The sequence below is a fragment of the Lynx canadensis genome, chromosome D4 (genome assembly GCF_007474595.2).
Source record: "Lynx canadensis isolate LIC74 chromosome D4, mLynCan4.pri.v2, whole genome shotgun sequence".
In the NCBI taxonomy this organism is placed as follows: domain Eukaryota; kingdom Metazoa; phylum Chordata; class Mammalia; order Carnivora; family Felidae; genus Lynx; species Lynx canadensis.
In genome coordinates, this window is record NC_044315.2 from 10296120 (window position 1) to 10313188 (window position 17069).

The 17069-nt window shown below is 47.4% G+C and overlaps 1 protein-coding gene across 3 annotated transcripts in view; it reads right to left on the reverse strand.

The window, feature by feature from the left end:
- Positions 1–17069, reverse strand: part of KANK1 (KN motif and ankyrin repeat domains 1) — a 66984-nt gene that overhangs the window by 24163 nt on the left and 25752 nt on the right. For 2 of the 3 annotated variants that reach the window (XM_032595546.1, XM_030293250.2), the window contains exon 2: positions 4674–7340. In XM_032595546.1, coding sequence (XP_032451437.1) covers positions 4674–7340 — 2667 coding nt within the window. Of the gene's footprint in view, positions 1–4673; positions 7341–9595; positions 9669–17069 lie in introns of those variants that run through there. The other variant, XM_030293253.1, reaches the window with a different exon arrangement.

A 17069-nucleotide genomic window follows, 5' to 3' on the forward strand; every position in this document is an offset into this window, starting at 1 on the left:
CAGCCCAAGGGTCCATCAACTGATGACTGGATAAAGGAGATGTGGCTTATGTACAGCATGTAATATTATTCAGCCATAAAAAGAATGAGATCGTGCCATTTGCAGCAACGTGGATGGAGCTAGAGGGTATAATGCTACGTGAAGTAAGTCAGAGAAACACAAATACCATATGATTTCACTCACACATGGAATTTAGGGAACAAAACAAATGAACAAACAAACTAAGAGACAGACCAAAAAAACCCAGACTCTTAAATATAGAAAACAGATGGTTCCCAAAGGGGAGGTGGGTGGGAGGACGGTGAAATATGTGAAGCAAATGAAAAATACACTTATTGGGGCACCTGGGTAGCTCAGTCAGTTAAGCATCGGCTCTTGATTTCAGCATAGGTCATGATCTCACGGCTTGTGAGATTGAGCCCTGCACCAGGCTCTGTGCGGACAGCACGGATTCTGCTTGGGATTCTCTGTCTTCCTCTCTCTCTCTCTCTGGCCCCTCCCCTGCTCACTCTCTCTCTCTCAAAAATATAATAAAAGCACTGAATAATGTATTGAATTGTTGAATCACTATATTGTACAACTGAAATTACTTGAACACTATATGTTAAGTACACTGGAATTAAAATTTTCAAAAAGACACATTGAGGAAAAAAAGTGCTTTACAGAACATCTTGGGTCATCAACAAATGGCGGCTGTGTCAAAATTATGACAAGGTCTCTTGAATCCTAGAAGAATGTTGGTGACCTTCTATGTGAAAAATAGAGTATGTACAATTCAACTTTTGTTAAGAAATTACATCTCTAAAATACAGAGCCACACACATACACACCTGTATACACCAACCACACAAGGGGTCACCCCAAGAGAGCACGAGGAGACTTTCCCTTTTTATTTTGTGCTCTTCCTGAACTGTTAATTTGTTACGAGCACATATTTCAGTTATAACTTTAAAAAACTGAATCGGGGTGTTAGGCATTATGGGGCTACAAAAAAGAATGTTCTTTCACTGTGAAAAAGTGATGCCCTCCAATCTCCGACCTAGAAAAATGGAGAAGTCTCTGGACTGGGCACGAATACACAAAATTCAATTTAGGCTTTAGCTTTAGCTTTTACGCAGACTCTGAATGACTCAGAATTGAACACTTATTCTGTTTGTTTTGTGTTTTCCCATTGTTACCGGTATCTTTATCTTGGTAAAACTGTTCGTTGGGGAGGCATAATAATTGAGGGAAGAAGGTGACGGCCAGAATTATGAAGACAAAAACTTGGATTAGAAACAAAAGGCCATTTGTACAATTTGCATTTGGGCCACTTGTTCCGTATCTACATTTCCATTTCTGGAAGTACTAAAACAGCAATGACAGCCAGCATTTATTGATCATTTACACTCTGTGCTGCAGACTATTCCAAAAGCTTTCCTCCTATTGACTCATTAAATCTTCATTTCAACCCCACGAAGGAACAAAGACAAATTGTCCTAGTGGCCGAGAAAAGAATCTGAAGGCAGAATGTCCGGCTTCAGAGCCAAACTTAACTTCTTAAAGTACTAGGTTCATGTAAGGCATCATTTCTATGCTCTTTTGGTGATGTCAAACTCAAATTCCACATTGTTTTCATTGGGGGGAAAAATGCCTATGCTCTACATGAAATGTATTCTAGACTGGGCGTGAACAATATTCTGTATCCTACAGAGCCCGCGGTAAGTCCCAGTGATTCTGACACGTCTTCACTCTTCACAGCCTGCAAGTACTGAAAAGCTCTACTGTAACAAGCTACTTTAATTTTCAGTCTATATAACAATAACGAGTAACAGAAGCTTAATGCTCTGGGTGAGTCCCTAACCGGACTCCTTCTTCACTAGAACTTTAGAAGACAAATGTGATGTGAATTACAGAAATACTTTATTTTTAAATGTTTTTTTAACATTTAATTTATTTTTGAGAGACAGACAGAGACGGAGTGTAAGCAGGAGAGGGGCAGAGAGGGAGACACGGAATCCAAAGCAGGCTCCAGGACCTGAGCTGTCAGCACAGAGCCTAAAGCGGGGCTCGAACTCATGAAGTACGACATCACAACCTAAGCCCAAGTCGGATGCTCAACCAACTGAGCCACCAGGCGCCCCCAGAAGCACTTTAAATTTGCTCTTGTGTGCTGGGAGGGAGCTGCCACTATGACCAAATAAGTGCTATTAAAAATATTCATACTTTTGTTCAAATGCTGTAGGTCTCCTGTATTTTAGCTGATCAAATTGGTGTTCGTTTGCGGGGTCAGATCTAAACAGGGATGTCAAAACCTTCTCCCTGTTCCTGATGCTCACGGTGTCAGGCGGGTGACTGCAAGGGTACAACTAAATATTTTTGGCAGGAATGTGAAATAGAAACCCCAGTTTGGGGAGGAGGGAGGAAGCTGGCAGGAAAATGTTCTTATAATGGATGATGCATTGTACCATCTGTGTCTGGAGGTATTTAAGAGTTTTATTTTGACTTCACATCTGACATCATGATTTTTAAAAAGAAGTAGAAACAAACATATTATTAGTTACTTAAGACTGCTTCAGTCCACGTATCATTTTAATCCCATTTACTCTAAAATGACCCCTCTGTACATTTACTAGGCTTGATTCTAAAAGGCAAAAACCCCACACATCGGCTGTCATTGCCATGTTCATTTTTTTTCTTCTATGATAAGCTATCTCTTCCATAGAACGTTTACTAGAAACTAACATTAATTCAGGGTTGAGAGTGAAAACCTAGGAACACATAAAAGTAATCTATTTCAGCCTATTTTAATAATTACTCTTTTGACTGTAAAGGGAAACAAAGAATTAAAAATTTTTGTTAATGGTTTACTTACAATTCAGTCTATAATACATGTTTTCATATCAAATTAAATGCACACCATACAGTCCGTTTGAAGCATTAACATTCATTTTACCTGAAGCATTAGTCAGAGTAGAGAGTGTGGGGTTTTTTTTTTAATTTCTTTTTTAATGTTTTATTTCTTTTTGAGAGAGAGAGAAAGAGCATAAACAGGGAAGGGGCAGAGACAGACACACACAGAATCTGAAGCAGGCCCCAGGCTCCAAGCTGTCAGCACAGAGCCCGATGCGGGGCTCGAACCCACAAACTGCATGATCATGACCTAAGCTGAAGCTGGACGCTCTATCGACTGAGCTACCCAGGGGCCCCAAGAGTGTGTTTTTAGTAGCTTTCCAAACCTCAAATACAGTTCAGCATGTCAACAAAAGAAGCCACACAGGACACACACGATTAGCACCATCACCAATGACAATAAAGGCTTATCCCGGGCTCACCGTGTGCCCGAAGTGAATACAGAGGCAGCCTTACAGGATGGGTGTCTGTTCCCATTTTACAAATAAAGGGTAAAGAAGGGTGACTCTGTCTCCCCAGATCATGCTGGTTTGAGAAGGCTGGAGAACCAGGAACAGAACCCTGTCCTACGATGATAAGATGCACAATTAGAGACACATGGCAAAGGGAAGTCCTTCTAACAAGGCCTGCTGGGAAATACCGTATGTCCTAAAACCTTCTGGGGTAATTTCTCAATTAGTTTCAATTTAAAGAAAAGCTGGGGTGAGCAGGAATCCCCCTGAAGAGAGGAGGGGAAAGACAAAAATGTAAGCATCTATCAAAATGAACCACGGGAAAGGCTCTCTTCTCTGAGTTCGGGCTGTGGACGCCCTTATCAGAGCGGCCTTTCTGGACCACCCCATTTCAAGAGCCCCCCCCCCCCCCCCCCCCCCCCCGGCCCCAACCATCTCCACTTGCTATCCCTATAACTGGAGTTCTTTTCTTCATAGCATGGATCATCACCTGACATCCTTCAGGTCTACTGTTTATTGCCTGTGCCCTCAACAGGAAAGTAAGCATTGTGATGACAGAAGCCTCTAACTGTGCTTGGAATGGAGTAGGAATTCAATCATTACTTGCTGAATTAGCAAGTGAATTCATGGAATCGCTCTCCCTTGGTAGAAGTTTTTAAGCTTTTTTTTTTTTTTAATGTTTGTTTATTTGAGAGAGAGAACACGCATGCGCGTGATGGGGAGGTGGGGGTGCGGGAGACAGAGAGAGGGAGACCCAGAATCCCAAGCAGGCTCCAGACTCTGAGCTGTCAGCACAGAGCCCGATGTGCAGCTCAAACCCACAAACACGAGATCATGACCTGAGCCAAAGTGGGACACTTAACCGACAGCCACCTAGGCGCTCCATACCTTGGTAAAAGTTTTAATGAGAAACATTTTAAGCCAGTATGTGTCATTGATCACATACAGGTAACTATGATTACAAACTGTGGGACTTTTTCAGGTTGTCCTGTATAAAATGAGCAAGTAAGTAACTAGAAGATGTCGTAGCAAACCGGTGCGTCCCAGAAGACAGCCACTAGGCCAGCCAACGCTAGCTTGCTTTTCTGCTCCCGGCCACAGTCCTCAGCCAGAGGCCAGTGAAACCATCAGACAACGAGAAACAGCACAGCTGTTTCTGGGTTTTGATTCTTGCTGCTTATGGGTGTTCCTGCTACGCACTACCAATCTAAAGCTCTCTCCACGGTTCCAAAAAAAATGGTTCCAGCAATTAAAAAGACCCATACCTCCTGGAAGTACATTATTATTCCCACCCTCCCTCCTCCCTGGCCCCCTCAGAAACCCACCTACCTGTGACTTTACCCAGACTCATTCTTGGGAAGTCAGGGTTCCTCAGCTCCTCCGTACTTGCGGACTTCATGACTGAGTTGATCGAGGACAGGGTGCTAATGAGCTGCGAGTTCAGAGAGCCGATCTGCGAGTGCGGCTCCCCAAAAGCCTCTGCCAGCTCGCTGTAGTTCTCAGCCAGCAGTGTCTGCTGCTCAGCCAGCAACTTCTGGACCCGCTCAATGTAGTGATCCAAGCCGGTCACCATTCCAGCAGGAGCCTGGGGCAGGGGGCTCTCCGCGAACTCGCCAACAGGCCCATCTCCTACGCCGACGCTCCTCCTGCTGGCTGCCAGCCCCAGAGTCAACTGCGGAGGGCCACAGGCGATGGTCCTCATTTTGAGACCAACCAGATAATTGTCATTAATATTTATCTGCCCCACGCCTGACTCTCTGGTCTTCACGGCCGACGGCCTGTCAAACCCAGAAGTGCCAGAGAGCACGGTTCCAACTCCGATGGACCGTGTGTTGGTGGAGGAATTGATATCCTTCACGCGGCCTTCTCCTACGGCCACCGTCCGCATCTCCACGGTCTGAGTGCTGGTCTGCTTGTCCAAAGTGCTGAGGGAAGTGCTGGTGCAGGATTCCACAAGGGTAACCACCTCGGTGTTGGTGCACCGGTCCACCTGCTCCCAAACCGTGCTGGTGTGCCGGCTCGCGGTACGAGGCACCGCCATGACAGCAGCCTCCACCTGGCCAGCGGCCTCCGTGTTCACGCTCCGGGACGTGAGCTCCTTCGGGGGGCAGACAGTCACGTCAACGGAACAATCCCCGCAGCCGATGGATCGCACTTCTTTGAGATTCAGGTTGGTCTTGAGGAGCGACAGATCGTGCACGGACTCCTCCGTGTTGCTGCCCGTTTCGCAGACGCTGATTTCCACACCCACGCTCTTGTCGCACGTCTCCACGGACCTCCCAGTACCCTGCTCGTGCGTTTCCACCCTCTCCTTGACAATCCACCAATTCATGGGCAGCTCGGGCCCCACGAGCCTGCTCTCACAACGGGGCCGGCAGGAGACGCCCAGGCTGTGCATCTGCACGGCGCTCCCGACACAGGCATCCGCCAGGTCCACGTGATGGCCAGCCGTCTGGTCTCTGGTGGCCACCACCGCCTCCACCATCTTGCTGAGAACCAGCGGCTGGGCCGTCACGGCTTTGTCCGCCTTCTTCCTCGACCCCGCGGCCTGCAGCTCTTGCTTGAGTCTAGTCATCTCGCGGTCATGGGTGGTTTCTTTCAGTTGCACTTCCAGGCGGTAGATCTTCTCCTTCAAGGCCTCTATGGTCTGCTGCTGCAGCTCTATTTCCTTGTCCGCTTCCGTGGTCACGCCAAGCATGGCCTCTGTCACGCCGACCCCACAGTTCCTCGACTCGGTGGCCGTCCCGACGGCGGCGTCCTTCCGGGACGCGGAGCCCCTGCGGTACACGACCACGCGGTCCATGGTCTCGTCGGCACCCACAGCCACGGACCGGCTCTCCCCGTCCTCCCGGGGCCCCGAGGAGGCCTCGCAGCTGCTGTCCTGGATCTTCCGCTCCAGGGCCTGCATGTCTGCCGCGAGCTGCCGGAACTCCCTGATGCTCTGCGCGCTCTGTTCCACGCGTTCCATCTCGTCCTCCTCGTAGTCGATGTACAGTTCACCTCCGCCGCTACTGCGCCGGGCCCTGGAGAGCCGCTCCAGCTGCGACGCGTTCCCCGCACTGTAGGACCGCTTCCTCACACCGCACGCGTCGTTCTGGGCTGTCGCTCTCTGGTGTTTCAGCTGCGAGGCCAACTGTCTTTTCTCCTCTTGCAAGACGGAGATCTTCACCTGGAGCACGGGGATGGTTCGCACCTGCTCCTCGAGCTCCTTCAGGCGCTTCAGGGCAATGGCCATCTGCTCGCGGATGTGCTGCAGGTGCATGGGGCTCACGTTGGTCACTGGCGTGGAGATCCCTGAGCTCAGGGGGCTGTGGCGGATGGAGCTCCCCATGGACGACGTGGTGGCCACGGCTGGGGCATAGCCGCTGTACTCACCGTTGCCTTGGTATCCATTCTGAAGCTGGTGCGCGGCAGGATTGTGGTTTCCGGAACCCATGAAGGAGGAGAGCGAGCTCGTGGAGCCCATGCCTCCAAAACTGGCCAGCCTGGGCCTGCGGAACTCACCCGGGGCCACCTGCATGGTGACTCTCTCCTGTTCCAGTCTCCTCCGGGTCTCCATCAGCGTCTTGGTGACATGAAGGTTGTGCTTTGGGAGTTGAGGGGAGGGTGGTGGCAGCTGTCGACTTTCTGGGATGGTAAGGAAAGGGGGTGAGGTCTCCAGAGGGGCAGGGGCCCTTGGGATGGGAGTCGACGTAACGTGGCTTCTGGCTACCAGGAAGTGAGGACACTGCCTGTTGTCATCACTGTTGGAGGACGAGAGGGATTCCGTGGAAGTCCACACAGCCTGCTGACCGGGCACGGCCCTGCTTTCAGGGCATGGCACCGACGGCTTCCGCCTCTTCTGGATGTTGAGTTTCTTGATGGTGTTTCCTTTCTCTATGTCGTCCACGTACTTGAGGAAGTCTAAGTCCAGCTGATAACCATAGGGGGTCTCCACAAAGTAAGGATCTTTCTGTTCCTTGTCAGGATCTCCGTTCAGAACATCATCTGTTTTTCCTAGGAGAGTGAGAAGGGAGTATTATAATGCCATGTGATACACTCAGTGATAAAAACCAATATCTGTATATTCAGCAGTGTGGCAAACTAGTGTGATTTCAGAGTTGACGGACTTCTGTCTGTTCTGATCCTGGATCTACAACCTGACAGTTGGGTGAGTAAGCGAGTATACCCCTGGGAACTTCAGCTTCTCCCTGAGTAAAAATGGAAACAACAAGTATATTTACCTCAAAAGGTTGGTAAAGAATGTAATGAGACTGTGGTTTTAAGGATCCCAGGGTATATGAAGTCCTTACCAACTACTTTTAGTTTTGGAAAGAACATATTGAAAAGACTTGTGTTTTCAGGGAGATCATTTCTTTTGTTGTCTACAGGCCACTGAGGTATAGAGAACAGTCCTTAAGCCTCCTATTTTCGGGGTGCCTGCGTGGCCCAGTTGGTTAAGCGTCTGACTTCGGCTCAGGCCCTGATCTCACGGCTGGTGAGTTTGAGCCCTGCGTGGGGCTCTGTGCTGACAGCTTGGAGCCTGGACCTGCTTCGGGTTCTGTGTGTGTGTGTGTGTGTGTGTGTGTGTGTCTCACAAATAAAAACATTAAAAAACAATTTTTTTTTTTAAAGAGTCCTATTTTATAAAGTGAACTATGAGGCACTAAAGGTGAAAACGCTTAGAATAAAGGACCACATAGGTGCAGATCTAGGAAGCCCGGGACGTGAGTTCTCCCCACCACTGGTCTTTTGCAGACACTGCAGCCTTTCTAAATGGTGGCCGAAAGCACCCCAGTGCCTGACCACCACCACAAGATCACAATTTGCCTTGACCCTTTCCTTGCTGAGAAAGCAGGGGGCAATGAGTGATTAACTCTAGCAGCATGTATGTAAGAACACAGAAGGCAGACTTCAACTCTTCGTGCCTTCCCATTTAAAAACCACCACCACCACCACCACCCCTGTCCCAAACGGAGAACTTTTCTCTCTTGGATTTCTTTTGGACAAAACATTCGATCTCCCAAGAATACCTCCTTTTGTATTTGTAACACGTCCAAACAGATGCAGAAGAGAACGAAAATAAAAGCAAACCTATACTCTAAACACTGGATCATGTGGCATTCAGTAAATGCTACTTGGGGCTAAACCAAACATTTAGAAAAGGAAACACAAGAACTTTTCAAGGCACAGACCTTGCTGCTGACCTGAGCTGTGCATTTCAAATAGAAAAGCAAGGCCGTTTTTGTTTGTTTAAATTGCAGGATTAAGTAATGTGTTTTCCTAGAGTCATAATAACAAACTCTGCTTTTTTTTTTTTTTTCTTTTTTTGAGCAGTGGAAAGATCCCAAAACCAATGAGTGAAAATGCAAGCCATGTGTACCCCTGCTCCTATCCTGGGTGTAAAAACCCACCACATTGCCGGACAAGCATTTCCAGTTCACTTTATAAAATTTGGGTTGCCTGCCTGTCCTTCCTAGTCCAATCACTGCTGGGCATTTGCACCTGATAGGGTGAAGGCACTGAGTAAACCTTTTGCCTCCTCTCTCCTCTGAAAAGTTGGAAAGAAAAGTACAAAAAGACTGCCAAGCAGTGGAGTAGAAAGGTTGTGTATTCTTCGTGTCCTGATTTAAAACAATATTAAGCTGTTCTCCCTGTTCCTATTTAGACACTGGATTTCATTTCTAAAACGTGGAAATTCTATTGGAACCAGGTGCTCAGCTTTAATCCTTTTCTAACCTCGGGGTGAGCTGATGAGCCGGCACCCGAATACTTGGGCTCACGCTAGCAGAATGCTTCCTTCCTTCCCTCTTTCTTTCCTTTTTAACTCCACACGGGCAACACGCTCGCTCAAAATATGCAGCCCGACCTGTTTCCAGAAATGACTGCGATTCCACAAGCAGAGAGAAGCCGCCGGCTCGGGTGTCCAGAAAAAGCAGGCAGATCTGACCAACGGGATCCGGCGATTCTAAAACCGGGCCACCGCTCCTGCAGGCCACGGGGAGCGGGTGCCCAGGCCGGAGACTGAGCTCCGCGCGCGCATGCCCGCCGCGCTCCGCTCCCCGCCGGGCCCGCTCGCCTGCCCGCCGCCCCGCCACCAGGTGCCCGCGGCGCCGCGCTCCCCGCCGGCCTGAGGCTCGCCGCCCGCCGCCCACCCGCCGGGCGCCCGCTGAGCTCCGCTCCCCGCCGGCCGGCTCCCCTGTCCCCGCACACCCACAGGCCCGCTCTCCTCTCTCCCCGCCGGCCTGCCCCCCGCCGGCCGCCCCGCTCACCGGCTGGCTCCCAGCGCGCCCGGCCCTGCCTCGGGCGCCCTCGATCGGTCTTCACCCCGTAAGGAAAAGAGGTTCAACATTCGTGCACACTTCGCCCGGCCACGCGCAGACACCATAGGCCCGGTGCTCGCCAATGAAGTCTCCCTCCGGCTCCGGTGACACCGCCCCCCGCACACACTCAGCTGCTCGGCATTCCCTGCTTTCTTAATGAAAACAGGAAACCGGCAGCTTGTGCAAATGTGGGTTCTCCGTTCCAGTCGTTGCCAGGCATAAAAATAAAGCCGGCAATTTAAACCTCTCCACACAGAGGTTCTGTGTCCGCCGGACCAGCCACTTCGTCCCCGAAGAGTTTGTGCGCTGGTGTGGAAACTAAGCAGCCTGGGGCCTGGGTCACCTGAGGAAGTTCCAGGCACAATGGGCGCCACTGTCCCCTGCGGGAAATCTCAGCACTGGGCTCATAACCAGTGACAAGCAGTTATCCTTTGACAGTATTAATCTCAACCGCGCCTTTGCCACTGATGAAAAGCTCTTCAAAAACAAACACCACCCCCCACCTTTTCCCAGCTACAAAAGTAGTCCATGCTTATATTAAAAAAAAGTAATAATAAAAAATAAAAAAATCCCGTACAGGCCATTTAAAGAATGAAAAAAGTCACTCTTCTCTCACCACCTAGTGGTAATATCAATACTTTGGTTTAACTCCTAGATTTTTCTGTGTTATCTCTTAACATGGTTATTTTACCCATCTGCAGTAGAAAAAGGTAATTTTTGTGTTCTTTTCAAAAACGTTTTTCTAAAATGCACTGATTTAATGTCAAGATTTGGAACACAACCAAACACATCACATTTTTCAGCGAAATTTAACTGCCTGGCTCATTTTAGTTGTTTCTTAAATGCACACTGAATTATCCCCCAGATGAACTCTGGACTTCTAAATCTGGGAGTCAGGAAAGGTTAGAATTCAACCACGTTAAGGTTTGATCATTTCCTAATACTGCTTAAATCAGACTACCTTAAGTGACTTCTAATCCAAATTTTATCCTCCAGCAACTAAAAAAAACAACCCGTGTTTCTCAAGGTGTCATTTTTATAACCTACTGTCCACTGTGTATTTCTTCTACAGTTAAATAAAGATACCCAGGGTCATTTTTTGTCTCGTGCTTTCACATACAATACCACAGATATGGCACTTATAGGACCCTGAATGTTTTCCCAACTTTTCCACACGTGTATATCCTATCCCTCTGTGCTAGACTTTCATGTATCTTGAGCAACAAATTTAAAAAAATTTTTTTAATGTTTTTTTTTATTTTTATTTTTGAGAGAGACAGAATGTGAGCGGGGAGGGGTCAGAGACAGGGAGACACAGAATCCGAAGCAGGCTCCAGGCTCCGAACTGTCAGCACAGGGCCGGACGCGGGACTCAGGAACTGCGAGGTCATGACCTGAGTCGAAGTTGGATGCTTAACTGACTGAGCCACCCAAGTGCCCCAAGAGCAACAAATTTAATTTTAAAAATTTCCTTCACTGCTCCCCCTTGCCAATCATATATATCAATTAGTAAGATGTGGAGAACAACATGGATGTTTAAAAATGTTTACTGAAGGAATCCCTGAATATACAGTATTACTTAATGAATTTTTAAGAACATCTTAATACTCTGTAGACAGAAGTTGTTTGTTCTACATAGCATTCAAAACAACTCTTCCATGAAGCTGTTTTCGGTGTTTTTTGTTTTTTGTTTTTTTAAGTTTATTTATTTATTTAGAGAGAGAGCACAAATGGGGAAGGGGCACAGAGAGAGAGAGGCAGAGAGAAACCCAAGCAGGCTCCGCACCACCAGTGCTGAGCCTGATGGGGGGCTTGAACTCACGAACTGCAAGATCATGACCTGAGCCGAAGCCGGACGCTCAACCGACTGAGCCACCCAGGCGCCCATGAGTGGTTATTTTTACACTGTAGAATCATGAGTGGTTGTATGTTGTTCTTCATATTTTATAAATTTTTACAACACCTACATATTCATCTTTTTAAAAAGATTTATAAGTCACTGTTTGGAAAGCAGGAGAAATATATTGAAATCAACTCCGAGAAAATTCATTTGGGAGGGGGATGAATGGGCAACCATGGCAAAGACAGCTAGGTGTTCCCCAATATGTGTTATTCCATTCTTTGACACTAAAAGAACTCCTGGTTTAGCTAGGCATACATGAAGATTGTACTTCCCTGGCTTCTTTTACTGTTAGTATGTCCATATGCAGAAATGTTATGAAACAGCGCCCCCCCCCCCCCCCCGCTCCACCCAGAACCTCCCTTACAGGACACAGGAATAGCTCTTTGCCCTTTCTTGTTACTTCCTCCATCCTGCTGCCTGGAATGCAGATGTGATGACTGGAACACTAGCAGCTTCATTGGACCATGAGTTCACACATGTACAGATGGAAGAACAATGTGCTAGAAAGAACCTGGGTCTCTAAGAGCTTTGTGGATCAGAGCTATTATACCACCCCTGGAAAGCCACCTCTATACTTCTATGTGAAAGACAGATAAACTTCTCTCCTGTTTAGCTATTCGATGTGTTGGGTCTCTGTTACTTGGAGCTAAATGGAATTCTAATGGATACAGCAGTCTCTCTCCCACAAAAAAATTAAGACCAGGGCAGCTGGGTGGCTCAGTCAGTTAAGCATCCCACTTCAGCTCAGGTCATGATCTTATGGTTCCTGAGTTGAACCCCGTGTTCGGCTCTGTGCTAAGAGCTCAGAGCCTGGAGCCTGCTTCAGATTCTGTGTCTCCTTCTCTCTCTGTCCCTCCCCTGCTCACACTCTGTCTCTCTCTCTCTCTCCCAAGAATAAATAAACATTAAAAAAAAATAACTAAAGGCCAGATCTTGAAAAGAAGAAAAATGTTAAATGATTAACTGGGGAGATGTTATAATAAAACATTTTTATTATAAAAGTTTCGTTAATTCAAGAGTAATTAGGAAAGTATAAAAACAACAGTTTTAAAAAAATCTCTAAGTGGGTTATAAAGAGACTCTTAACTGCCTGAACACTCTTTAGGTGGGGGGTGGGGGGACTAACAGGGTTATGTCTGCTTATATATAGCCAAAAACCGCTGTCTATGTCTGCAAATGGAATCCTGAAAGTAACAGTTTCCAACTAAATATTCTGGAATCAGAGGTCTGTCCCTGGGGTTTACAAGAATTTTCTAAAAGTCTGGAAATCCAGTGGTGGAGACTGAACCAGGCACTACCTCTGCCTTCATTATATAGCATTTATTAAAAGCTTAATTGGGTGCAGAAAATGGTCCTATTCAGTGGAAAGAGTAGGAGGAAGGATTGTAAGAAATAAAAGGAGGTATAGCCTCGCTGGGAAATAAATGCCAAACATCCTAAACATAACGCTAATTGAGATCAGTTACGAAAGCATATTATGAACAAGAACAATATGATAGTATGTGAATCATTAATCAAAACAGAATGGAGTTAACCGAGGGCTGAGTTTTTCAGAAAAGGTAAGTGATGACAGAGTGTTAAACAGCAAGAGGTAGACGATAAAGAGCCAGGGCAGAGGCTGCTGGTGCAGCTGGAGGAAAGGGGTAGTCAGAAAAGAGGAGGATGGCTGGGCACCCAAGAGGCCACCAGACTCAGGCGCCGGACCGGGGCATCTTGTCTACTTATAGTCATCCTTAGTTTGCACACCCAGCCCCGTGCTAAAGGTTAAAAGGCATCAGTAAAGATTGTCTTGACGCTGTGTGTGGATTAGACCAAGGTAGGCGCAGAGTTTAAATTTAAGGGGGCCGAGCGGAATGATATAATCCCCAAGTGTGAAATGCAGGCCAACCAAATAAAAAGGTATTCCTACATTCGGCTTACAATATTGATAAATAAAAGCAATCTTAGTCCTATCTATCCATCCACCCGTCCATCCATCTATCTATTGTCACTTACTATTTACCAGGCACTGTTCTAAGAGCTGGGAACACACTGTGATGAAGGCTTACGGTCGGGGCGGAGGTGGGGGGGAGGTCCATGGGGAAAAAAACAAATAAAACGCAAGGCAGAAATGAAGAGGTAGAAACACCAGAATCTGTACTGTTGTGTCCAGGTAAGCAGATGGGCTGCTAAGAGCAGGTGCCCAGCTTCTTGGGTTCGCATCATCTCTGAGCTGACCTACTTGCTAAACATCAACGGTATCAGAGTCCCTCTTCCCCCTTCTCTCTCACGACCCAGTTTGTACAGTTTGCAATTTAGGGTAACCAAACACCAAATGTGACAGCACCAACTAGAGACAATGAGGCCAAATTCCCTTGTGTTCAGAGAGAAGCTGAAATCAACAAACTAAGGGTAATTCTACTCTTTATTTCTACATTTACCACCTATCAAACTTGGTGCTCCATGAGAGTGGCCCAATTTATGGCCTCTGGAATAATTTAAAATTTCTTTGCAGTTTTTCAGCATTAGTCAAGTGAAATGGAGATACGGATATCTCAAAAATAACTTTTTTTAAAGTAAGCTCTATGCCCAACTTGGGTTTGAACTCAAGACCCTGAGATCAAGAGTCGCATGCTCTACTGACTGAACCAGCCAGGCGCCTCCAAAATAATTTATTTTATTTTTTTATTAAAAACATTTTTTTTAAGTTTATTTATTTTTACGAGACAGAGAAAGACAGAGCGTGAGCAAGGGACGGGTAGGGAGAGAGGGAGACACAGGCTCTAGGCTCTGAGCTGTCAGCATAGAGCCCGACGCGGGGCTCGAACTCTGGAACCATGAGATCATGACCTGAGCTGCAGTCAGATGCTTCACCGACTGAGTCACCCAGGTGCCCCTGAAAATAATTTCTTTTAAATTAAGAAAGAATTATATGACCTTGATTTTTCTTTTCTTTTCTGGTGCAAAAAGGTGATTTTATTGAAGCACGGGGACAGGACCCGTGGGCAGGAAGAGCTGCCCGATCTTGATTTTTCTTTTTAAATTTTTTTTTTAACGTTTATTTATTTCTGAGACAGAGAGAGACAGAGCATGAACAGGGGAGGGGCAGAGAGAGAGAGAGACACAGAATCGGAAACAGGCTCCAGGCTCTGAGCTGTCAGCACAGAGCCCGACGCGGGGCTCGAACTCACGGACCGCGAGATCGCGACCTGAGCTGAAGTCGGCCGCCTAACCGACTGAGCCACCCAGGCGCCCCCGATCTTGATTTTTCAAGCGAATTAAACTACTTTCCAAACAATATTTGGTTTGGACAGACAAAAAAATTTAACACACTCCCTGGGAGGTGGGAGATCAGACAGGTGGCAGTAAACTAGTCACCGTATTAACCTGTTTGTGATGGTTCTCAACTAGGGGTCATTTTGCCCCCCCAGGAGACATCTGGCAATATCTGAAGACGGTTTTGGTTTTCACAACTGGAAGGGGTGCTACTGGCATCTCGCGGGTAGAGGCCAAGGTCGCCACTAAACATCTGAGAGCGCACAGGACAGTCCCACTCTCCCCGACAAAGGATCATTCAGCCCGGGATGTCAGTAGTACTGAGGCGGAGAAGGCCTGCGCTCAAGGCAGGGGGCAGAGTAACAACTTCTCATAGAGCATCTGAGTGTTTGGCCACGTAAGTCATGGTGTTCGAGTCCCTCACCTCCCGGGGCAGGGGTTGGGGGTTGGGGGGTGGGGGGTGGGGCGTGACATCATGCACCAGTGACAGGGTGAAAAAAACACCACTTCTGAGTAAGAAAACGTGACATATTTTCTACGCATTCTACCACACGGAGCCACTCTTTAATAGGAGCAAAACGCACCAAAGGTTTCTGAAATAATATGTCCTGGTAGACTTTTATTTTTTTTATTTATTTATTTATTTTAATTTTTTTTTTTTCAACGTTTATTTATTTTGAGACAGAGAGAGACAGAGCATGAACAGGGGAGGGGCAGAGAGAGAGGGAAACACAGAATCGGAAACAGGCTCCAGGCTCTGAGCCATCAGCCCAGAGCCCGACGCGGGGCTCGAACTCACGGACCGCGAGATCGTGACCTGGCTGAAGTCAGACGCTTAACCGACTGCGCCACCCAGGCGCCCCATGTCCTGGTAGACTTTTAAATGGCCAAAACTTTGGTATTATTAGTTTATCTATCAGTTAGGAGACGAGGACTTCTTTGTGCCAATGTCATTGCTGCACACGCTCAGCCCAATCACCGACTGACGAACCCCACCTTGAGAAATAATTACACCCATGTGCCACCCTTCCACACATTTTTATGGATTTTTCTTCACCAGATACTCTAACGTGACGGTTGAAAATGAAGAACTTTGCTAATTCTGGTAACTGTACCGTCTCTCCTCCCACAAAGCATGAAGGCTTTGTCCAAAGAGCTGAGTCAGTCCCCGAAAAGCACATAATTATCCTGGATTCCCGTGTTTAAAAGCAGCAGAGGGGCGCCTGGGTGGCTCAGTCGGTTAAGCGTCCGACTCTTGGTTTCAGCTCAGGTCAGGATCTCAAGGTTCGAGAGTTCAAGTTCCCCATCAGGCTCTGTGCTAACAGCATGGAGCCTACTTGGGATTCTCTCTCTCTCTCTCTCTCTCTCTCTCTCTCTCTCTCGGCCCCTCCCTTGCTCATGCTCTCTCTCTCAAAAACAAACTAAAAAAAAAAAAAAAGCAAGCAGAGTTGCAAGCATCTATTGTTAGAAGCAGTAAAAAGATTCCACGTCAGCCAAGGCTGAGAGGCAGGAAAGAAAACCAGTAGGACGAACTCAGGGAGGGGTGGTGGGCAGTGGGGGAAGTTCTAGCCAAGTTAATTACTCCTAGCATGAGAGCGACTGAGTTCCAAGTCAACTTTCCTAGGCTCGCATCAGCGGGACAGAGAAGAGAGCGAAGTGGAACAGATCCTTCTGGACGGGTTTAACCGGAAAGTTCTCCCGATGACATTGTTGGCATCAAAACTTTCAGACCCAAGGACCTTCCCTGTACCAAATCCACAAGAAACACTATTGGCAGAGAGAACACAATACAAAGGAGAACAACGTAAGTGTTCCTCATTCTGCTTTAAAATAACGTGTGACAGATGAGATTTCCTCTTGTTCTTTCATTCCCCCCGAAGAGTTACTTTGACACCAACGCTTTGTCCCTCCCAGTTAACAGACCTATCCGTCCTTCCATTCGCACGACGACGAGGACCTGCTAGGAGTCAGAACCTGTTTTGTCAAGCCCGAGTTCCTGTTCCGGGGACCTGCCTGCCTCCGCCCTGCCTTCTCCAGGTTGCAGCTGTTCTGAACAGCCACCCCAAGGCTTCGGGCACACGGGAAATGACAACGGTCAAGAAAGCGAAAGTGTTAAGCCACAAGTTCACAGGAAATCCCAGGCCAAAGTGAGCTGCTGTACAATGAACTGCAAGTGTACAAATTATACAGGCTTGGCTGGGTGAGAGGGCTAGGTTGTGAGATGGTGTGGTTTCTCGTGTCCGTAACTCTTTGCAACTCCTGTTG